Here is a 24,966-nt window from a genome sequence, read left to right as displayed (position 1 = left end):
AAACTAATAAAAAAAAAAAAAAAAGTGGTCAAGGCTAGAAAATTCACTTCATTCTTTATTTAGTGGAGAAATCTGAAAATATCTTTGATGGAAATCAGTGATACTAACAACACAGCTGTCCATAGCAATAACGTTACCGGGCCAAGGGATTTTAATTCCACCTTCACTTTGTTGCGTGGGTGTTGAATGGTCGTGATTGTGTCTGAGGCAAACTGACACTTCAGTTCATATGACATAACTAATAAGTCCGTCTGCTATCATTTTACATTCAAGTGCCGTACACGTAATGTATAATAACAATACTCACCCTCAGAGCTGCGAGGTCTATGTCATCCAGGCTTCGTGTGGGGGCGTTTTCAGACATAGCTGGCGAAACTTTGAACCTTAGCTAACAAGTTAGCCAGCTATTTTATCAAGAGTTACTTGGGGAAATGTTAAGTGGCTGCTAAACCGAGTTCGCAAGGACTTATCTATTGATAAAATATAGCAAACGGGCTGTCCAATATGCTGAAACTGTTGCGGAACAGCGCGGTAACGTTAGCACTTAGATTAGCAAACACATCGCAGATTGAGCTGCCACACAGACGCACCCAGCTGACTAGCTCACGTCAACTCTGGCCCAGAGCTCTAATGTTATTCGCAGTTGTCTTACTGAATGCAGTTTAAAGAAATGTCAATTAACTGTTAACGTCACCGTTAGCCGGCCCTCGGTACCGTTCTAACAACTGGCAGCTTTCCAATGCGATGCACCTCCACTGTTGTTGAACACCTTGCTGCGTTCATTTTAACGAGACGCCGCGTCTCTGCTGCTGTACAACATTCAGCTAATGTTATCTGTGATAAAAATGTTGCGTGTCGCGGAGGACAACTACGACATAGGTATGGTGTGCCACTGAAACATTCCTTGTTAAGCCGTTAAAGTAGAAAACTACATGTACGGCTATAGCAACGCAATGGTTGTTTTTAAGGAGAACGCAACGTCTGATGTGATGGCGTCCGGGTCCGTCCGCACCGCACCAGAACCGACTGTCAATATGAGCTTTAAATAAATGTCCTCCAGGAATATTAAGACAGGTGCGGAAAATGAAAATAATGGCCTCGTTTTAAAATACGCTTATCCGCGAGTGCAGTTGTCAAAGTTGTTAACACGAAAAAAAAAATATTCCTCAATTTCGACCAGAGCGCGCGTTCATCCGTATACCGATTCAGGTGCGTGCATGCGATCAATCCAACGTTGCTAAACTGGTCGGCTAAATAGTCTTTTCCAGAATAAACTTTCCTTCGTCCATTTTCTGTGTTGATAGTCGCGCCTAGCACTGCCAACCTTCCGGGGAGAGCGCAGACAGGCAGGCAGGCAGGCAGGCACTATTTTCTCGACAGCCACCGTAATACTTGTAAACTGGGGCCCTCGAGTCTTACGCCTTGCTTCCCTTCTCCAGCGTTCAAATTGTATGACTTTGTAGTTGTAGTCCAACACTACAGACACGGTGCAGCTTCAAACAGCGGCTATCAGACAAACTTGTTTTTTCGCCATGTTTTGCTTCCCGAGTCCTCCCTCCCACTCCCAGCCTTGTTGTAGTCTTGCGGATTTGTACAGACGATTGGCTGCACATAACACTCCTCAAGTGTTTTCTCCTCTCGCACAGCTACGGTGCTTCATCAGGGACAAATTACCTGGAAAATTACAGTGGACCTCAACCTACGCAAATGCCTCTGTCTGCAGAGTTGAGTATTGTCCTCTCACCTCTGCAGGGACGGGCACAGACATTTGGAGGCTTTATTGCTCCATCCCCCCCACCCCCGTCTTCAAATGAAACATAATACTATTCTGAATAAATTAATGTTCAATGTACAATTAAGAATACTAATACTTGGTGGCTGGGTTAACTCAGTTGGGAGAGCTGGTACACGTATAGATATGGAGTTTTACTCCTTGACCTTTGACCCTTTGCTGCATGTCATTCCCCTTCTCTCTCCTTCCATGTCTGTATCTGCCCTGTGAAATTAAAGGCCTAAAATGCCCCCCAAAAATTCTTAAAATAAAATGAATAGTATTGCGCACAGCATCTAGCTTTCTCCTTTTCACACTTTTACTGACATGGCTCTTTCTTAGTATCTCTCTAAAGTATTAAAGATGTAGCTGTCATTAGATAGCTGTCTGATTTGTTGCGTGATGCACTGCATGCTCTTCCTCACTCTCTGGTCTGGAGCCTTGTGCTGGGGCTTCATCTTGAATAGAATGATTAGAATCAGAATTATGTAATTTATACAGTATACTGTATTTTACACAGTTAAAAACGCACAAAGACAACTGGTCACTAGTGCAGCCAGTTTGTCACCTTACTTCCTGGTTTGCTCCCATCATAACTACAACAACCACAACAGAGCAGGGCCAGGCTGTAATTGCACAAATGACCGCCGGGAAAGTTTCCCGGTGAAGGACAGTCTAGTAATCATCTCTCTAGTCTAGATTATACATATTTAAAGTGATAACAACTAATTACTTTAAAAAAAATAGTAATTCTGAAACTCACAAGTGGAAATCAATTTTGAAAATTCACAAGTTGAAGTCAATATGGAAAATTGAATGAGTGAAAAAAAAGAGTAGAAACATTTTATCAACTCACCAAACAGGAAGTGACACATAACTCAGCTAAAACGTCTCAGAGGAGTTTGAACCTGCAGACGTTTTTAACCTGGTCTAATGGCATATATGTACTAGTGGCCACGTTTTTGCAGTGCTACAAACACGTACTGTCAGGTACCCTATGTTCTGAATTTTGAGAAACAACTGTCCACTTGAGGTCAGAAAGAGAAGAACGGTAATGTGGCTGAAATGGGTTGTACTTTATTATTTTATATTATTAATTGTAACATCAACATTATTTCTGAAGCAGTTTGTTTTGTATGCATAAGCGCATTTTAGCATATTATTTAAGCAGTTGCACATTTTTGTTTTCCCATCCTGTACATATTCAAATATTTGCTCTTTTATTTTATTCATATTATTATTTCATGTATATTGGATGTATGTATTTTTTTCCTAGTATTTAATTTATATTTATATTCTGTGCTTTGTGATTGATTTTGCTGCTGTAACACCATAATTTCCCATTTTTCTTGGGATCAATAAACATCTATCTATCTATCTATCTATTTATTGTGAGCGATGTATAATCCAAAGCAAAATTCTTCATATGTGTCCTCATACCTGGCAAATAAAGCTAATTCGGATTCAGATTTTTGAAAATTTCAGCATTCACATAGAAAAGAGGTTTATTTGAATTTTTGTGTTAAATAGTTTTATTTTAACATATTTCCTGTAAAATATGTTTATTTGTGTGTCCACTCAGTTTCAAAATTTCTCTATTAAAATAACTTCTTTCATCCAGGAAGAAAAAGATAGCAAAGGATGTTACTGTAAGTTGCAGTAAAGAATCAGTGGTTTCCAGAGGATATAAGTAGTCTACATTATCACAAATATTTCTTTTTCCCCTCTTAGTTTAAAGCTTGTAAAATCTGTCTCTAGATGATATTAGTATTTCTGGCTGTGGAAAGAAATTTTTGATTAACACACATCGTGATAGTGGTCTACAGTCGAGATTTTAGGAGCATTGTATATAAAACTATGATTCTCAATGTAATATTTAACGTAAACATGCCATTACATAAAATGCATGTTTTTTCATATTAAGATTTTTTTTATGTTCATGCCGTACGATCTCACTTAAAGGAAACCCTTCATAAAAGGTTTGACATTTTAAAATCAAAGTAAAAGTAGATTTTCACTTTCAAATTCCAGAAAGAACAAGTTTATTGTGAAAATAAGAAAAGTAACAAACCTACAAAAGTACAAGTTGACTGTACTTACACGTAAGTGAATGAGTAAGAATATGTATCATCTCTCTAACCCTGAGTGTTAGTAACCTAAACATCTCTAACTTTAAAAGTAATAACCTAAATCCACAAGATTTGAATACACAAAGGTTTTACAACGTGGGGACTGTTAATGGATCATAGGGAAAAGTAAAAAACGCAATCATCTATTAGTAGTGTATTAGTAAAACTATATTGGTAATGCTGCATATTAGTTCAATAAAAATAAAATTCATGATAGAAACAGTATAAGGTCACTCTCAGTATACCACAGACATTTCTTCTGAATTTTTTAAACAAAGAATAACCCTCAAGGCAACCATTTTGTTCTTTGTAAGAGAGGCTAGATAACCAGCTTCTAGGGCGCCTTGGATCCCCCAGTTGGAGTTGGTTAATGTGGCGCGGGAAAGGGAAAGGGTCCCCTGCTGGAGCTGTTGCCCCCCGCAACCCGATACCGGATAAGTGGACAAAGATAGATGGATGAATGGATGGATGGATGGATGGTGTGCAATGGATTAAAGTGGCATTTTAATATCTTCTGAAGGAAAGTGTGAACAGTTCTGAAGCCATCCATCCATCCAAACCTTTTTGAACAGCAGATGGTTTTCCTTGCTGCTCTGTGAAAGGGGCTACATGTAGAGGCAAGGCAGCATTCACGTGGGGCACTTGGCATCTGTTAGATTCACAGATCCGTGTGCACTGAAAACACCTTGGTAGTTTTGTTGACTTGTGGGTATGTGTTGAAGGGTATGAAGAAGTCTCTACAGTTTCACTGGCTTTGTCATAGGTTCAGCAAATTTAGACTTTTTGGGATTTTGAACTGGATGATCACTTCAAGTCACCATTAACTTCAGGTATTTTTAAAATACATTGAAAAGGGTTTTTACCCCCACAAGTCCAATGAGATCACCAGCGTTGGTTAGGAATATAAAACATACAGTAAAGTCCCCTTCAGAAGCTTCATATGCTGCCTATTGTCTGCCTCTTTGCTGGTAGTTCTTTAAACACTCTAAAAACCTTGACACTGATACAACATGGCATGGATGTGCGTCATGTAAGACACCTTCCAACATGTAAACACTGTGTTTCCCCAAGTGTTCAATCTCAGGTTACAGCACTTACTCATTTTCCTCCCACCTTGGTCTAACTCTTTTTCTGTCAACCATATCTTACAGCAAAGGAATCATGCATCACATTTTGTTATTATAAAACTAACCCAGGTCCTGGTTTTCTATGTGAGAAAAGGAGCATCTAATGTATGTTCTGCTGAATTATTACATATTTCCAAACTGGCCAATGCAATATTTAAAAAGGGGGATGCTACATATTGGTCCAGTACAAGACTTGCTCAATCCAGTTCCTCATTGCTCAGTAAAGGGAATTCAGCAAGTTTCTTTATGTGATTTTATATATTTAAAAAAAAAAAGATTGTGGTGTGAGGCTAAAAACATGACTCAATGTTGCTTGATTGGAATTGCACCATGAATGAAAGTCATTATGTCACAACTCAGTTATAGAGCTATGGCCAAATGTAATGCCTAAATAAAAAGTCTGGTGCATGTAAACTAATAGCAATAAGCAAGACATTTTATGGCACCTGGACACTTAATTGTGGAGCCCACATGGAAATGGCTGACGTAGATAGTGGGATGTTCTGTTCTGCTGACGGAGGTGAAATAATAATTCTATCTAGTTGTTGTTGTGCCTTTAAAAGACATAACAATTAAATCAACCTAGCACCCTTTAATTATATTTTCCTCCTTTTCTTTCCCTTCTCACAGTTTTCCTACCCGTTCTTCCATCCAAAAATATTAAAATTACTTTGCTTGCACAGAATCTATTAGTCCGATTTCAATACTACTTTTGATTTTCTAGTACACCAGCTCTATTCCAGTCACCTCTTTATATCTGTCACCATAACAACCACAAATGTTCTGACAGATTTGCTGGTACTGCAGTAAGAGGTGAAGCCTCAGAGGGAGAGAGAGAGGGAGAGAGAAAGAGAGATAGATAGAGAGAGAAAGAAAGAGAGAGAGATAGCGAGAGAGATGGAGAGAAAGAGACAGAGAGAGAGAGAGAGAGAGAGAGAGAGAAAGAGCCACCCACCCAAAACCCTTGCACCAATAAATAGTAGTACACTATGTTCCCAGATCATGTGAGATGCTTGATTTCCAATACAAACTTGCAATCCTCTCCTGACTCATACAGTCATTAATTTGTGTTTAACATCACCGCCAGCCATGCAGTTCAGACTGCACTGTAGTGCAAGATATGAGACAGTTCATCATCATGAATAAACTGGCCAGTTCAGGTTAATCTACTCATTTTCTAAAGTTCTAAAATCCTAATAAAAATCTACATTTCAGTGGTTTTTTTGAGGTTAGCTCTTTGTCAGTTAAAAAGACAATATAAAAAACATTAATGATGCACAAAGAACTTGGGTTGCAGTGCTGTCTTTTCCTCACCGTTGGAGTGGCAGTGCTACTTTAGGGTAGTGTGCTGAACATTACAGCAGCCCTTCGACTGTTACATAGTGGTCTGATCCGGTCCTGGGCTGTGGTTATGTCCACAGGCCGACAGGAGCCATGCCTTCTTTAGTGCCCCGTGGAGGAAGCAAGTTCTCCTCACACAGGAACCTCAGGGGGAAATGGACCAGCAGCCCTCGGACAGCCTTCAGCTCCTCTACGGCCTGCTCGGGGTCTGTGTCACAGAGGCGCTCCTTGCTGGAGTACTCCTTCAGCTCTCGCATGTTGTGGACAGAATTGTGGGGCAGGCATTTGAAGACCTGTAGTAGACAGGCCGAGGACAACAAAGGAGAGGTAAGAAAAACTTAAACTATACATTGCTAATGTTAAGAATAAAAAGATTGTGTTTTATGATGCATCAGCATTTATTTGATGTATACCTTGTCATAAATGGTGGCATTCAGTTTAGCAGGTGCATTCCAGTTCAAGAAGAAGAATTCATCGCTGATTGGATCATCAACATTGATACTTGGGTCTGAAGAAGCTCCAACAAGAACACTGGTGGGGGAAATATATAACGGCCAAACGTTCAGCAAGCACGGTGCATTCAAATATAAAGCTTCTGTCACAAAATGGTTCAAAGTTCTTAGCTATACTGTCTTTGCGTAAGGGGAATTATGGCTATTTTTGCACAGAATTGTCATCTGAGAGGATTTTCTTATTGATCAGAAAATATATAGGTGGTTTCTTTACTTGCTAGTTTGCATTTGCTAGCTGACACTTTCAATAAATGCAAACTAAACTAGTCTCGATGTTTTTCATGACAGGCAGATAGGTGATACACTCTCTTTTAAACTGTATGGTGTCTACAGGTAGTAACCGTTAACAGTCATACAGTAACAGAATGTGTTATTTCTTCCTGACCTGAAACACTGTTTCCGCAGGGCGAGGGTGAGGGGGCCTGCCTGGTACTCCTGCCCTCCCATGATAGAAAGGACACGCTCTTCATCTTCCACAAACACCGCCATCTCACTGTCTCTGCTGCCCAGCATGCTGCGGTCATTGATGTTGGCGGATCCTGCAGCACAATTGGAAAGCAAGAGAATTAACAATCTGTCTTTTCAGAAGCATCACTCGCCAAACCAGTATTTAACAAATTAAGCAACAATCCGAATAAAATAGCCAATACAAACTGAAGTATTCCTCAGAATGACTGCTGCTGCTTTTTTTTCTAGTTCTGCACAGTTTAATCTGTATATTTAATGCTCAGAAATGAATTTGAAATGAAATTTTGCAGGACTATACTCTATATGAAATAAAATCTGTACAACTCAAAGCTGACAAATCATCATCATGGGGCTGCGGAAGAAGTTCAACCTTGGCAAACAGAACACAGATTTATAACTTTTGATTCATGTTTCAGCATTTAAAGCTGGTTAAAACATTTTGAAAAAAGCAGGCTTTAAAGTTTTAATCCCTACAATTTCAGTCCTGGCATTACATGTTACTACCTGTAAATGCTTCTTAAAAAAAGCCATGCAATGTTTGGCAGGTTGAACACTGTTAATTTGAACAAGCCGCAGTGGGAAATATTCGGTTAGCATTAGCAGTAACTTAATACAGCTTTAATACGGCATTAGGAGAGTGAACATAACACAGTGAGGCTGATATCAATGAGATAAATCACAAACCGTAACATTGGATTACATGCATGCATTGTTTCTTGGGAATCCCTTGTGTGTAAAGGCCATTTGAATCCAGAACAGGAACGGCAAGCTCAATGATGACTCAAGAGCAACATGATCCTCTGTCTGTATTCTTTGAGTAGTTTGTGACTTTTGCCAGTCCCGACTTACCAATGATATAGCAGCGGTCATCGGCAATGAGGGTCTTGCTGTGAACATAGATGAGCTCTGTGACAAGGGACTGGGAGAGCTGGGAATGTGTTCTCAGGCCGCAGAGTGTGATGTACTCCGTCCACAGGTCCTTAACTGGGGGCAAACCAAGATCACATGATTCACAAGAGATAATGCAAAAACAGTGAAATGTATTCAGAAACTCACATAGATGTGAATATGATGTGAAAAGAAGAAGAAGAAGAAGTCAAGGGTGAAAATGGAGACTGGTGGGCAGATACCTAGTACCAGTAGCTTCAGTTTAAAAGGAGCAACACAAAGAGAAAGAAAAAACATATTAGAGAAGAACAGGTGGTATTTTATAATGTCAGGTGGATTTTTGTGTGGAAATGAGAGCAGAAAACTCACCTTCCCGAAGTCTTGACAGGATGGAGTACTCCCCACGGCACATGGTCCTGGGACATGATTATCCATTAAAATGACATAATGAACCCAATATAGGATAAATACAGTATATTAATAAATCATAAAAATAATATCTATATATATAAAAAAAATATAATACAATAATCATGTGGACGTAACATTCACAACAAACTTGGAAATCTAGTGGATGAATACAAATAGTAAGACTTTACAGATACTGTCGTGCTGTGTACTGGCAGTAACAACAGGGTGACTGGGCTCGTCAGAATAAAAAAGGGATACAGTGTATGAAAAGGTTGCATGGACACAAAACCTGTGATCCACATTGCTTTAACAGTCAGTAAGAGAGCTGAGGAAAATCAATTACAACTCTACATCTTTGGAGCCAGAAGAAAGTTCAAAAGGTTGTCTCGTTATTGTTTCTTTTGGTTCTTGTAAGTTATAATGCTTGTTCTGGTCTGTGGGCAGAGTGCAGAATGATAATGGGAGGACAGGGCTCTCACCTGAAAGTGAAGTGCAAAATAGCTTGGATGGCATTTCCACCTCCTGCACTGATGTCTCCCTCAAATCCAGGAAGTAGAGGAATAACCACAAACACTCTGTACTTCTTCTGCTCTCTGCAGTAAGACACAATATTGACATTTGCATTGTCTCCAAGTGTACGATTCAAACATTAATACAAGTGGACTACTCCTTTTACTTATATTTCTATTCTGTTACGATTTGTTAGGCAAATGCCGGAATGTACTCTTTTTGAGTTTTTTAAGCTACATGAAGAACTGCTTTATAACTGCAAGGTTCAAGAATGTGTGTGTGCAAAATGAACAAAGCGCCGCATAAATCTGTTTAGTACACTCAAACCAGACCTGTGTGCACGCAAGATTCGATTCACAATTGCATCACCGATCCCATTATGGACATTCTTCCCATCGGCACAGCTGATGAAGAACTGGTTCTGAAGGCAGAAAGGAGGCAGATGGTGGCTCGGTATGAGGTGTGGGCTAAAACAGGTAGGTACTGTAGCTGGCAAGGACGTGACCGAGCAGAGACACACATTGGCCACAGAATCTCTCAGTAGCACATGAAATGAACTAGTCAAATAGTATATAATTAAGTAAGAATCACGTGCTGAAACATCAGAAATAAAGGGAGGCCAATCAGTCTATACAAATGTAGATGTAGATGTATTTTTATACATTCTTAAGTGTTGCTACTTACATTACATTATAATTTTTGCCAGGTCTGCTATGATTTTGACAGTCTGTTTAAATGCTCAGATGTAAAACTAATCATTAAAAAGCATAGGTGGACATTATCAGTAACGCTATCAGGTACATGTCTGTCTGTATTACCTCGATGTAGATGTAGTGCTCGCTGTTCTCGATGGTGTGGATGTAGGCCTTGAGGATCGAGTTTTCACAGGTTCCAGTAGACCAACGGTCGGCAGAGCGCAACACCTACAAAATTAAAAAAAAAAAAAAGACATGTCAGTTAATGAGACATGTCTTCAGGTTTGTAAGCAGTTAATTAGCTGTGTCTTCTTTGCATTACACATCATAATAACTTGCCAACACCAAATAAACTTTAAGTGTAGGACAAGAATGACCAGAAACGTAAGAATTATCACTTCTTAAATACACTAAATATTTGTAAGCACTTTTAAAGCTTCTGCTGTATTATGTACTTGTAACAAAAACAAAACCTGAAACTGCTGCCATCAACTTGTAGTAATTTAACACAGTGATGTACTCAGCTTCTTTCTTGCATTCATTTCTTTACTCATGGGGGACACTATAAGTTCTACAGCACTAGCTTGAATGTGACAACTGCTGAAATACTGTCCCTGAAACCTGAATCAAACAAACTTGATTGAAAAGATAGAACATGATAGGGAGCAAGGGTTAGGGTTACAGGCTACCGCCCACAATAGAAGAGTAGAATACACACAGCACATTCTATTGTTACCAACACGCACTGTGTGAACACTTTAAATCAATAGCATGAGAGTGATAATGATAGCCTCTGTCATGACAGTTATATTGCTAATGCTGGCCTTATCCATGCACGGACCACATTTCCCATAAAGTCCGTTGCAAAATAGATGCTCTCCCCCATCCCCGTCTTTGGCCGAGCATGTTTTTTCTCTGGCTAAACTGAACAGGAAAGACATGTTGAAAGAGATTTTTATTCACAGGCTTTACTCTTGTTCCACCATCTGCCATTGCAAAATACTTTAGCCGCACTTCAAAAGCCAGAACAGTGCTTCTTTGTTGTTTGTACTGTAAAGAAAACCATTTGATTTCCTGCTAGATCTGACTTTGTGTTGCACAATGTAAAATGCAAAGTAGAAGCCTTTTTACAGTAATTACATTTTATTAATTTCCAAAAATAATATGGAGATGACCAGCAGCATGGTTTCTTTTATAAAAAGGGCAAAACATGTGGATTTTCTGTGCTGTCTGTGACACAGACGGCTGTTTCCCACATTCCAACATAAGTGTTCTGTGTTGTCATTGTATGTGTGTGTAAAGAACCCAAGATTGATGTTCTGTGTGTTTTCTGGCTGGCTCTAGTGTAAAGTCTATCTCTGGTGAGCCTGTTTTACAACTGGCCACCGTTCTCCGTCTGAACTGCCACCCACAGTGAACAGAAAGAAAGTCTGATTGATCTGCATCACTAATATCACATGGGATATTTGTATATCTTTGTCAATTCACACTTTATTCTGTTTGATCAGTAATGTAGTGATATAATAATAATAGCCTGAATAGACATGTATATTTATTAATGTATCAAGATTTTATGCAGCATCACATAGCATGCACATTGTCCATCATTAAATGTGATATTCATATATGCATTTGTTCTGTTTTCCTAATTAAAATCCCACAACCGTTTGCCTAGATCAGTGACTTTGTGTTTGGTGATTGTGCGTGCATAAATACCTGCACTTTTGCCTTCTTGGATTCAGGCACAGTGAATGAGAGTGAGTCAGCAGTGCAGTGAGACTTGGGGAGAAGGTAAGGGTAGAACTCGTCCTTGTACTTGTTTTTGAAGATCTAAAAAAAGACAAAACGAATAAATGAAAGCCAGATTTGTGACCGTCCTGTTGGTCATGTTTCACACAGAAGCCTTGTTTAAAAGTTAGATTAAGCATGTTTTACTACTATCTGGGTTATTCTTTTGTAGTTGTGGCTAATTAAGCAAATATGTTAGCAAAGCATAACTCACATAAGAGTGAATTTCTTATTTTACCACCAAACTTTACTTTACACCAAAATCTTAAAAATTAAAATCTTATACCAAGCAAGCTTGTCAAGTGAAATTATTTTGTTTGAGTACCTTTTACCTCAGATTTAGTCTTATTTTTAGACACCCCTTTTTTGCAGTGAACACAAGTCAGGTTTTAATAAATATAAAACTACTTGTTAAAACTGTTTAAACATCCAAATAACTGCTTTAAATAGTTACAGTAAAATATGTGTAAAAATCATCTGAAGCTTGTATACCCGCCGATCTGTCAATAGCAATAATTCTCCAGTCTCTAAAGTGATGAGGATGTTATAATATTGCGCTAACCAGAATCAGTTTTATTTGCCAGGTATGAGGACACATACAAGGAATTTTGCTTTGGATCATCATCATTGCTCACAATGGGCTTATACATACAAAACAAACAATATATGCACACTATGAACAGAAACAATATAGATACGCGGGAAATATAATTATGATGGGTATTATTTTAATTATGGAGCATAGGGCAAAGGGTGCTGCAATAAATAGTATTATGTAAGTATTATATTACAATGTGAACAGTATGAATATATTGAAATTCAGGCCAAAATGATGACAATAAAACCTAGGTAGCTTTAAAATGACAGAACTTTCCTTTGAGTCTGACCTTGGTGAAGTTCCAGCGCTGGATGAAGTGGCGGGCTACATCCCTGGCAGCTCCGCCATGAACAGCGGCAGACAGATCCCGCCACGGCATGCGGGGAACTTGAGTACGGTCGATGTTATCTGGAAATAAATATAAAAAGAAATCATATCAACTCCCTCTTGTCAGAGCCTCTGCGTTTGTGTGTGTGTGTGATACTGAAGGAGATTTCGATAACATACCTTCAAAGGGTCTGTCCAGTTGGACCCAGTCTTTCCTGATAAAGTTGCTGTAGTCTTTGCCAAGCCACAGTTTATTGTTGTAGGTCAGATCATAAGGGTCCAGCTCTGCTTGCTTGTCTGGTTCAGGACCATCAGCCGCACCATTACCCTTGATAACAGAGACATCTGTTAGTGTCTGCAGAGATTGTGACATATTAAAAGAACACTGGTTTTTGGGCGCCTGGATAGCTAAGTTGGTAGAGCGGGCGCCCATATATAGAGGGTTACTACTCATTGCCGTGGGCAGGGTTTTTGTCAATAAAAGGCTTAAAAAGGCCCCAAAAATAATATTTTAAAAAGACAAACACTGGTTCATGAACTACTGTAAACATATTCATGCTCAAATAGTGGCCTCAAGCTAAAAAGCAAAATGTCTTACTGCTTTTTCTTCTATTGGCTCCCCATCGGTTACACTGTTGGCCGTCGAGCCCAGGTCAGTTAGCCGGTACTGGTTGGTATCCCACCTCCCAAATGCGAGGTCAATCCCCCCCACAAAGGCCACCGTTTGGTCAATAGCCACCATCTTTTCATGGTGAGCCCACAGCAACACCACAGAGGATACATGGTCAGGATGTCGCATTACCTGATGAACATAAGGGGTAAAGTTGACATTAGAGCATGAGATGAGCCCTCTGTTAACATATATATAACAACATATAACAGATTCACAACTATTCAAACATATTTGCGTTTAACAAATATGTATATATGGCATTGTGACTGACCTTGATGTTTGGGTGCATATTCATAAGAGTCCTCTTGCTGTGCTCACTATTAATACCAAGTGCTAGCTCCACCTCTTTGTACAGCAGGACACACACTTTGACTCCTTGTTCCTTCAGGAAAAGGTTTAAAAAGAGGCAACATTATTTGAAAAAAAGATCACCCAAGGTACTGTAAAATATGGAAATCATTTACTTTGCAGAAAAAGAGTACAAGACAGAGAGAATGCCTACTGCTTTGCGTTTGAGGATTTCATCTAGACGCCAGTAGTTATCCGTAGCTGGTCGCTTTAGAAACACTTCAGGGCTCAGCCTGACAGAAAAGACATTAGCATTATTCACATAAGAAATACACTTCATCTGTAGCTCAGATATTTAAATGGTACAACTTGGTAAGACAAAGCCTCTTCATTACTTATTATTCAGATCTTGCTGACACTTACCACCAATCTGTGATGAAGATTTCCTCCCTGGCTTGTTCGAGAGAATCAGCCAGATCTGCAAAGTAGCCACCTCCATTCACATACCTACAAACAATATCCATGGACCATAAAGGTTTAGCAAATAATGGTGAAATGTGAAGACAGAAAGTTGTATTTCTCAGGTAGAATACGTATCTGACCATTTAGTGAGTGTGTTCTCCCGTGGTGGAGCGAACCCCTCGAACCGATGCACTTTGAGAAAGTCACAGGTTTCTGCTAGCCGGTTGATTTCATGACTCCACCAGTGAGTCTGTCTGTAGCTGCTGCACTTGATGATCAGATTCCTGGACAAAAACAAACAGATATTGTGAGCATCATAAAGGCAACATTACTCCAGGCATGAATATATGCTCTCAGTGTGCAGGCAACACACAGCTGACCTACCGAGAGAAGTTCTCAATGCAAACTCCATATCTGGTGTCTGTGTGAGCGCGGCCCACTTTCACTTTGAACTCTGGATCAAACAGCAACACAAAGTTGATGTGGCCGTTGTCTCTGTTCATATACATCAGGAAGGAGTCTTTCACCACCAGCCAACGCCGTGACCAGCGAAAACAGAACTGATGATGGCCAATGCAGTTCAGGCCTTGGATCCGGTGACCCCCTGACCTTTTGAAGATGGGTCCCTCCCTGAGACAAGTTAACACAATTAATCTCTATCATGCACTTAGTCTTTCCCCCACTTTTCCTTGTATGTCACACACTCTCAAGAATTTTGCCTACAAGCCTTTGGGTCCGAGATCAGTGACAAAGGAGAGAGCTCCGACAGAAAGGAATTCCATCTGAAAAAAAGTAGATGAGAAAATAGCATCATGCTACATGACATCCACTTTGTACGTGCGTATGTGTGTTTTTGTTTTAAAGCTATTACCATGCTGTGATCATTCCTACAAAATGAGTTCTCCAGCAGACCATTAAGGTACTCCTCAAGGTATTTCTGCAATAAAAAAAGAAGGTAAAGAAAACTTATGTTACACATATAAGAGTTATACAAATTTTAAATGCAACTTGACACACAACACCTAAATTGGCAAAGCCACGTGCAAGTGACTCAATGGCATTGCCTAAAGCTGTAGTTTGAAGTTTATGAAACTGGCATTGATCATTGATTGAGAGTTTTTTGTTGTGTGGACCTGATTAATTACAATTTATTGATGGTATAATTTGAAGGGGACATATTATCTGCATTTACAGATAATTGCTATTGAGAATAATAAAAATAGATAGACAAATAGATAGACAGATAGACGGATAGATAGATAGATAGATAGATAGATAGATAGATAGATAGATAGATAGATAGATAGATAGATAGATAGATAGATAGATAGATAGATAGATAGATAGATAGATAACATGTCTTATAACAACCCTTAATGGGCAGTTTGTTTTAGGATAACTTAATTAACTGAAAATCAACTATTACCTAATTTAACACCGTTTTCAAAAAAAATGCCCAGCATGGTACACCATTACCAACTGCAGAACTTCAACCTCTATTATCCAGAACACAGTTAAACGTTTTATATGTTTCTCATTTTCAGGTTCATACTTGTTCTTTGGATTTCTCCTAGATTAGATCAGGGTTATATGCTTTAATGTTCAAAAGACACTTCATTTTTCTCATATTGTCTGTCTGAATATACCTGTATAGCACCTAAAATGCTTTGTTTAAGCCACCCTTACGAAAAAGCCTGGTGGTCAGATTGGTCAGCAGTTCTCCATCTCTGTACCATCATTGCAGCCGGGGAAAGACTGTAATGGCAATGTACTGGAACCTTCTACCTATATATTGCTTAGATGTGACATCCTAACCATGCATGAATCCTGGCAGCTTGCTTAAAAGCCGGCTTTATAATAAAAAAAGGACATGGAAATCTCACATTTTTACAACATGGGACCTTTGAAATGATTATCTCTTTAAGCTCTTCACAAAAAGTGTCAGTCCCAAAATATATATTATGTATAATATTTGCTAGTATTAGAATAGCTTATGTTGCTCAGCCTGAATTAGGACTCCTCAGCAAAGACCAACACAGCAGTAGTAGTATGTATCAATTTTTTTTGAATAAAACACATTTAAAAATCTTGTTACAAAAACAATTGTGCACACATCACTAGTCGGTATGTGTACTGGGTATTCTATACATCTATCTGATTGACTGGGTTGATACCAATTTGCTGGAGGTCCTCCTGGTTCGTTCAGTCCCGTGCAGGCTGGGCATTTCCTCTGACATGGCTCTCAGCTGCTGCCTCTCCTTTGTAAATCTTTGAGAGAAATTTGAATATTCAAAATACCCAGTGCTTCAGAAACATGTCAAAAAGTCATCACACGGACGTTGACTGCAAATATTGGAATGATTAAAAAAACAGATTTGTGAACCCCACCTTGCCAGAGGCAGCAAGTGAAGCATCATCTTGTGCTTGTAAAGGTCTCGATGCAGCTCCTGAAAGTGCTTGTACTTCCTCTTCACTGTCCACTGGAAGTGGCCATGTGTTAGCTGCACTGTGTATAGGGTGCCTACATTGACCTGGATGGACATTATTGAAATGATGTACATGAGTATGGTGGTTTAAAATGAGACAACATTGTACATTCTTAGAGCTTTGTTGTAAATAAATGGAACTTGTGGTGTTTTTCTCAATGTTATACACCACTACACATGACCTTGTAGAAATGTAGAGTAGCATGAACATGACAACGTGCATAAATGCTGACAGTTGGCCGAGGTTGAGTAAAATGTCATGGTAAGCCAATCAGAGGAAGAGTTGGGCGGGTGTTCGAAAGCACGCGTAGCCGGACACACAACAAACAACACAAACGAGTCAGTCAAAGAGAGACAGGTATGGTGTTATGAAATCAAGGAGAGGGGGAACTTTTACTGCTAAAGATTTTCCACTGTGGTCAGAAAACAGTGGCAACTCGCTTCGAAGCTAATTGCTGTCACTCTCTCATTTCTCTTGGTCTATCTCTCACACACACACACACACACACACACACACACACACACACACACACACACACACACACACACACACACACACACACACACACACACACACACACACACACACACACACACACACACACACACACACACACACACACACACACGCACACACACACGCACACACACACGCACACACACACTTTAAACATCAAGCCACTTACGTTATTTGCACTACAAAGAGTATATATATTTGTTATTTATTTTTGCTATAGTGCTCAACAAGCATCATTTAATTTTGCCCAGTTGTGGCAGCTATTGTATTATTTGTATTTTTCCACTTGACATAAAATCTACATACATAGCAGTTGATTGGAGGCTAGTCTCACTTTTCCCCTCAGCAACATTACAAGATGTGTTAAAAAATTTGTGTACATTGTTTCTATTAATAATGTATTGTATTAAGTGTCCATTTCATTATAATATTCAGATTTATCAAAAATAATTTATTTTAAGTTCCATTAAAGAGTAGTGGAGGTGGGGTCACATTTGAGCCTTTAAAGATGTACTTGAAAGTTACACATAAGTTACTTTCTGAAGTAACTAGTTACTTTTTTATAATTTGTAACTGAGTATCTAATTTAGTTACTTTTTAGAAGAAGTAACTAGTAACTTTAAGAGCTGATCCTGCTGGCTCAAAGCAAAGTTCAAATCCCCAGACAATAAAGGGCGGCTGACAGTTTGATCTGCAGTTTTACTGCTGTCATAGAATTGGTATACCATACTGCCAGTGTAAAGGACAGTCAAGTTTAACTTCAGGGCATTTTCAGTCAGGCTTTAAAAGATTAGATATTCAACAGTGAGCACGGGTTGATCATGAGTATGTCTATAAAACATACAAACAGTTTCGACATGGTTATAAAGAGTGACTAATTAAAGATAAATTCTGTGATTTCACCTCAGCCTTTTCTAAAGCTTTCTAAAAAATAGTAGCTTTCAGATGAAAACTACCAAACAATTTTTTTTAAAACAGGTGTACCTTTGAGCGAGTAGTGTGTTTCTCTGTGTTCTCCACTCTGCATGTAACAGGGATCCCAGGCATTAGGGGAGGTATCCCCTCCTCTTTTACTTCAGGAAGATGATGCACCACAAGGAAGGGACGGCCCTCTGTGATTTGGAAGATTTGGCCATTTTAATAAATAAATTCTGAGGCAGCCAATAATGTTTCAATGGTAATGTATTTATAAAAAGGGACAGTTGTTCTTACCACTGCTGGACATGAGGCCATCTATCTCGTCTGGACTCAGACCCTGGGCGTCACGCGAAAAGCGCCTTCTGGACAGGTTTTGGGCCGTGGAGCTCTGAGCCGCTGGCTCTACCACATCTGGGCTGGCCATTGCACCGCTGGTGCACGTGCCAGCTGCTCTGGTCCAAAGACAAGAGAAAAGGGAGTTTCACATTTAAAATCCAGAGTTTGTGCACTTTTTTTTTAAAGCATTACAGTGGCATGCATGAGACTACTGATCAAATTAATGTGTGAATGAGACCATTCTACAGAATGAGATTTTAAATTCACAAGCTTGAAGTTTACAGCATTTCATCGCCTCAAAGAACAAACAATAAAGTGATTCAGTATTCCAGTAAAGGCAAAAGGGAAGTAGATTGCAGGCAGCCCCTTAATGAATTGTAACTCTACAGAGTGCTAGTTTTAACTTCCTTTATTGCATAATTAAAATATCTTTTATATCATAATATATTTTATTTATATTGAAGAGATTCAGTGTACTGTATACACTGCTTATAGTTTATCTATTATATTCCTATTCACTGAAAATAACATCAATAGAAGCCGCCACAGCAGAAGTTGCTTTAATTTGGGTTGCATTAGGAGCAGTTGCAATACCAGGTGCTGACTGAGTAGCAGTAGTAACAGAAACACTAGTAGAAGTAGTTGTGTACAAGCAGCAACAGCAGTACTATGGTTGAACCAGCATAAGCAGTCAAAGTAGCTAGTACCAACACAGCTATTACCCCTGGAGAGACACGGCTCAGTTATCTGAAGAGTCAGTGAAATAATCTGACAGGACAATCTAATCCTTGAGGAGAGCGACATGATTACACAAGAACGAAGGGATTAACTCAATAGCAATAGCTCTTTGAGGAAGAAGCCTGTACGAAATAGAACAAGCCTTTAACTCAGTCTCACTCCATGTTAGAAGTAAATGTTAAAATGCCATTAATACATACATCGCAGACGTCTTTTGGTATTTAGCTGTTGTTCAGGTCATCGACACTGCGACATACAAGAAGTAGGACACAGCTACCAGTGGTAGAAAAGAGTGTGTGGGAATCCTTTTGTATAGTGTGTGGGAAGATATCTTTGACTTGCAGAATGTTTCCTGGGCAACAAGGTAAAGGGGAGGGAGGGTGTACGTGTGAGAGAGAGTGTGTGTGTGTGTGTGTGTGTGTGTGTGTGTGTAAAAGGAGCAAGAGAGAGAGAGAGAGAGAGAGAATGTACAGACTGAGTGGACACAGCATGACCATAAAACCAGGCGGTCACAGTCAGAACAGACTACCCAGGGAGGATAGGCTGTGTTCAATTTGACATAAAAGAAAAGTTGAGACCTCCTACCAAACTGTGAGAAAAAGAAGAGTTTTTCCATCTCCCTGATCCTCAGAAACTGCCCTGTTTATGTGGGGAGAAAAATCAATGTGCAAAATATACCGACTGTTGCCATGCACTAAGAAAAGCAAGCTCTGTAGTAAATGTTTCTGACTTGTTACACCTGTAGTGTGTTGTGTGATTAAAGTGTATTTGTTGTCTTGTGTTTATCTAGTTTTTTTCCTGGTGTATTACATATTATGTATTTAGTCTCTGTGTTTTCTCTTGTCTGCTGTTGGAGTCTTGTTTTATGTCAATTGTAGTGTTCCTATTTTGCGATAGGGCATACCTTGGCAGAGGTCTGCACTCTCCCAGTGCTCTTCTAGTTCCCTATGTAATTTAACTGTGGCAATAAAGTTTATTTTAATTGAATTGGGAGGTTGGGAAGTAAGATGATGATGAAACATCTAAGAATCACATCTGGATCCTACTAAATGACTACCATAATTGACTGAAAACAGTGAAAATATCAATGTTTAACTATAATTCCATGAAAAAGAAAACGTATTTTGTATAAGACATTTTATGCTGCATTCACACACACTGCGGCGATCCTAACTCCGCCAAAAACACTAGTCTTTCCATTCATTTTGAATAGGGATATAGTACCTGACATCACCCTGCGGTGGCCTATCATGTGACCGGCGATCAGACTTGGCAGTTTGTTGTTGAGAGTTCCGTACAGTAAGTTATACAAAAACATCACTGTCTCTATCGCTCCAACAAGGAAGTTTTAAAACATTATGAGTGTAAAAAAATGAAACACAAGCACTTAACTGATTGTTTCTTGCGACAACAAAACACAGTTGCCCCATCTCTTTTCTTTTTCTCTGTGAAATGAAGCAGCTTTCAAGTGCGCTCAGAAATATTATGTAAATGTTCTATAAACGATCTGTCAGAATACAATAATTGGGAAATAGTAAGTCTACATTGGGGGTTTAAATAACCCAACAGGACATCACACAAAAAGGACATCTAATTGACACTCCCGCCACCGCACAACCCTGTGGAGAATCACTGGATTCCTTTCTTTTGTGAGAAGGGGCCCTTACTCTGTTCTCTTTTTGTTTAACTTCAGCATTCTTGCTGAATTTGCTTTATCGTGCCTCTAAACGTTCCACTTTCGGAATTGCTCTGATGCTGCAGGAAACTCCGCTGGATGCATGTCTTTTCACCAATGTCCGTTTAGTTCCGCTTTCTTTGTGTTGGAATTTTAAAATGTGGTGGATTTTTGAGAACTAATGGTTGATTGCTCCTCAGGTCTCTGCATGGTGAATTGAGACAGCTAACTAGATTATTCAAATCTGAGTTTTCTCTTGCACGGCTATTTCACAGCTCTGTGAAAGCTTAGTTTAGGACTTTTTTTTTCCGGTATGCCTCTACTATCATCTAGTATTTAAACTTCCGAATGTTTTTGGTAGAGTTTGGACTCAAAATATGTGACACTTTACTGCACTTTAAAAATGAATAGCCAGCAGTTTTCTCTCACACACTTGGCAAATTGCTTCACTTGTAAAACTCGTAAAATCACAAAAAAAGTGTTTTCCATCTGTCCACTAAATGCAGGAGAAACTACACAGGAGCTTGAGTGGCAATGTGCATGTAAAATCAGAGTCAATACCGAACACTAGGTGGGTATAGTGCATCACCTAAAGGCTATACACAGCATCAAAAGAAGGTGTGGCAATAAAAACAAATGACAATCAAATAAAACAATCACTAATCAATCTGGGATCAATCATCTCTCTATAAGTGTTTATATACATATATACTGTATATTTGTTTTGTTTAAAAGGTATGCCCTCTGCCTTATATTTAGTGAATTCAGTTTCAATTAAAGTTATTGCCTGTGTACACCCATAGGTTTATTTATTTACTTACTTACTTTGGTCACTTGATAAGAATGTCTTCTGTAGATTCTTTCTGATCTCAGTTACTGTAGTCCCAAGTATTTCCTTCATCACACGTGTTGCATGACTTAATTAAGTGTTTTGTTGTTTTGAGCTGAGTTTCCATCATCTGCTGAAAAAACTATTGAACTCCCATCCAGATCGATCTGCCCCACACGTTGCTGGGATTCCATCAAAAGAACAAGCCATATTTTATTTCCTAGAAACCCCATATTAATTTCCCCTTAACTATTTCTGAAGTTTTCCAAGAATTCTTTTGTTGTTGTTTCTACTTCCAGTCCGCCATAAAAGTTGACAACATTAAAATTAAAATTAACTTCCAGCTGTTAAGATGTGTTGACAAAATACTATTTTGCCAAATAACCTCTTTGGTCTGCTGAGTGTTATACGGACTGGGATGTGGATGATTGTTTACCCTTAAAAAGGGCAGAGAAGTCAAGTGTTGATTTGACAAGTTTTTCTTGTTTTTTAGAGTGAAATTGTGACTACCTGCAAAATACATCACTACCCACCCAGAGTCCTCTACTGCATGGGCCAAATTTGTCAGAAGGGAGTGTATTAACTGAAAGCCAAGCCACATGTTACACACCAAATGGTCATTTGAGAATAACTGTTTGCGTTTGTATCAGTGGTGCTTGTTCTACACATATTTTGAACAACACTGAATCAGTCACCACTTAAAGTTGCCAGCAGCAGTGACTGACAATGCTATGAGAGATTTAAAGCCCCTATGTGTAGGATTTGTCTATTTTCTCTACTACAAACAAAAACATAGACCATCAAAATGATTAGAAAGTTGCTGTAATCACATGGAAATACTCCACATAACGGCTTTAAAGAAATTGAGACCAGCTTTACAATGGTGTTTTTTTCTGCCTACCTTAAGGCTGCATTCACACCAAATCAGGCACTTAGGCAAAAATGCCAGTCCTCCCGTTCTTTTAAATGTTGGTAGTGTGTATAGACTGCAGCAGTGGGGCCTGCAGGGGATGCCTAAATGTTTAACAGAATCAACTTTTAGACAGGGCTGCCCCCTTAGTCTACTACACTTTTTGGGGGGATGGGGGTAGAGTTAAATGATATTTTTTGTGTTTTGAGAAGGAGGCCTATTGATATTTAAATGGGGATGAGGCCACAGCAAAAAGTCCCACCAACAAAGCATGGTAAACGAGACAGGGTCCATGTTTCAACACGGTTGGGTGGGTGGGTTGTTGACATTGCCGCAGACCCCTGCGGCCCCTGGTTTGACAGCCACTTTTAGAGCAACGCAAACCAACGTCACCCTGCGGTAGCCAATCACATATTCGTGAGCAAACCAGAATGAAGTGTAATTTTATGTTTCACATATAGGCTTAATTTGGCCTTGTGCACCAGAGTAAACCCACTGTAATGATAGGCATCACATTGGAAAAAGTAAAATTAAAAGCAGACAGACTATACTTGGGACCCAGCACTCTAGCAGCATGGCTATATGGTAGCAGCCCATGAGGAACACAACAAAGACACAAACGGGCCATTTAAGTGACACTCCAACACCCCTGCGCTTATCGCCTGATTTGGTGTGAATGCAGCATGCATAGTTGAAGTCCTCAACTTGCAAAAAATAAAGTAAATGTAAGGTGTGGTCATTACAGCCTTACAGCACTGCTGGGTGTGTTTACAGGTAAAACAGAGCACTAGTGTCAATGTAACAGACTTGGGCACATTCTATATGATCTGATTCATTTAGTACTCTGCTTGAAGTAGACCTACATTCTAATCCTAAATTATAAAATGTTAATAAGGTTATTCTCTGTCAGCATTTCTAGGGGCAGCAAGGTAGGCATACATGCCGAGTAGCATTGATTTAAAAAGGTCTCATTTTGAAACCATTCGCCTGATCCATACACATGTTGAATGTCCCTTGCTGTAAAGGACAGTTTCACATTTTTTTTGTTAAATCTACCTGATCTTTTAGAAACAATATGCGTGTGACATTTAAGACAGTAGTTCTGTACAAGAGTCTGAAACATGCGACCAATGACAGGATCTGTATGTGTCATACATTCCAATGACTAAAACAACAGTGCTGAGTCAATAGTGTCTGCGCCCATCCGATTCCCCCAAATCTGCACAATTGTCGCCTTAAATTTAGGAAGTTCCTTCCAGAACGATTCAGCGTTGTATCACGTTTAACCCATCGCATATAACCCGTCGCATAAAATGATAAGTTTTGAAACGCATTAAGATTAAATTTTGGTCATAAATACGCACTTTTGCCTCTTTTTTGAGAGTTGATGGTAGTTTATGGTTGGCTACTATACAGCTTACACACATGCGTCATCAGAACACGTTCCCTTCATTTTACACCAACGTCTGCATACATGTATGACTCGAGTTACACCACCGAGACAACAGTGCTGTATAATTTTAAGTCTCCGGAAATCAAGATTGAATGTTGCCTAGAGGTTGAAAATGCTGACAGCTAGCTATGTTTGGTCCCTTTTGTCGTCTCCACCCATGACGTTAGCCTGGGTTCATACAGCGCCGCATTCCATAAAGAAACTACATCTCAGTTTTAAAAAAAACTACACCACAAATGATACCTAGCGAAAAGTGACATTTACATCACACCCGCTTACGGTACCTAGCTAGGTAAACGTGCCTCGGTGGGGTGAAAGCCGCAGCTGGACAACTTTCCATCGGCAAAGCTACGCCAGTTTAGCCAGGGGAGTGCAGTAACGTTTTACCTACGTCTTTAGGCCTAAAAATATACTTACATATCAGTTGAAACACGCCACAACTCAGCAGCGCTATTCCACACGCATGATAAAACGACAGCCTATATGCTAAAAGTTGTTTCGTATTCAAGCCTGTGCTTAGTTCTTCTCCCCGTAGGTGATGCACGATTTAGTCCCTCCCATGGGTTGTCTAAGTAGGACAGAGTGTGGAAGATGAAAGAAAAGGAATCTTAAAATGTGACTGCTTTATCACAAGACGCGATCATGCTTATTGAGTTCTTATTTTTAATTCGATTTTTTTTTTTTTTAACAAAGTCGCAATGTGTTGTGAAACCAAAGAGGCTTTTTCATTTATTTATTAATGGGCCTATTTGTGCTGCGCTGTATAAGCAAGCATGCATGAAGCTGTTCACGTAGTAAGTTGGGAGCTGAACGCCAGATTGGGAAACAGCTGACATGATGTTACCGTGGTCTCAGAGACCATTTAGAACCTGGATCTTTGGTATTGGTATTTGACTATTCAGCACATCCATACAATCAAGGTCAAGGAACAAATCAAGGGATTTCCGGTTAGCATTTTCAAAATAAAAACGTTGGCAGCGACTATCTCTTTCTGACAGCCATTGCATAAAAACACGATTGTTTGTTAGATTTTTTATTTTATTTTAATTTAGTGTCAATTTTACGATATCTTAAAAGAACTATGTCTTCTGATATTAAATTGAACACGTTTATTTA

The 24,966-nt window shown here is 39.3% G+C and overlaps 2 protein-coding genes across 10 annotated transcripts in view; both read right to left on the bottom strand.

The window, feature by feature from the left end:
* mink1 (misshapen-like kinase 1) overlaps positions 1-1,645 on the bottom strand; it is a 32,389-nt gene extending 30,744 nt beyond the window's left edge. For 5 of the 8 annotated variants that reach the window (XM_034891020.1, XM_034891023.1, XM_034891024.1 and 2 more), the window contains exon 1: positions 308-1,645. In XM_034891020.1, the coding sequence (XP_034746911.1) occupies positions 308-364 (57 nt within the window). In that variant the 5' untranslated portion in view covers positions 365-1,645. The remainder of the gene's footprint in view (positions 1-307) is intronic. The other 3 variants (XM_034891022.1, XM_034891025.1, XM_034891028.1) reach the window with 1 other exon arrangement.
* Positions 1,646-5,756: 4,111 nt separating this feature from the next.
* Positions 5,757-24,437, bottom strand: pld2 (phospholipase D2). Of its 2 annotated transcripts, none has more exons than XM_034890161.1 (24): positions 24,268-24,437; positions 18,204-18,361; positions 17,976-18,103; positions 16,377-16,519; positions 16,163-16,256; positions 14,860-14,925; positions 14,712-14,770; positions 14,373-14,618; positions 14,129-14,272; positions 13,950-14,033; positions 13,741-13,819; positions 13,510-13,620; positions 13,164-13,367; positions 12,746-12,893; positions 12,528-12,646; positions 11,569-11,682; positions 9,976-10,080; positions 9,490-9,578; positions 9,127-9,240; positions 8,606-8,652; positions 8,198-8,332; positions 7,266-7,419; positions 6,782-6,899; positions 5,757-6,661 (listed from the first exon to the last, which is right to left on the bottom strand). In XM_034890161.1, exons 2-24 carry the CDS (start codon positions 18,331-18,333, stop codon positions 6,437-6,439), a joined length of 2,856 nt encoding a protein of 951 aa, XP_034746052.1. In that variant the 5' UTR covers positions 18,334-18,361; positions 24,268-24,437; the 3' UTR covers positions 5,757-6,436. The 2 variants fall into 2 exon arrangements, with proteins under 2 accessions (XP_034746052.1, XP_034746053.1); XM_034890162.1 differs by having other exon boundaries at positions 18,204-18,356; positions 24,268-24,408.
* Positions 24,438-24,966: the final 529 nt, after the last annotated feature.

This window comes from Etheostoma cragini, chromosome 13 (assembly GCF_013103735.1).
Source record: "Etheostoma cragini isolate CJK2018 chromosome 13, CSU_Ecrag_1.0, whole genome shotgun sequence".
Classification (NCBI taxonomy): domain Eukaryota; kingdom Metazoa; phylum Chordata; class Actinopteri; order Perciformes; family Percidae; genus Etheostoma; species Etheostoma cragini.
Note: the sequence above shows the minus strand (reverse complement) of the source record. Positions and strands in the feature narration are given on the sequence as shown.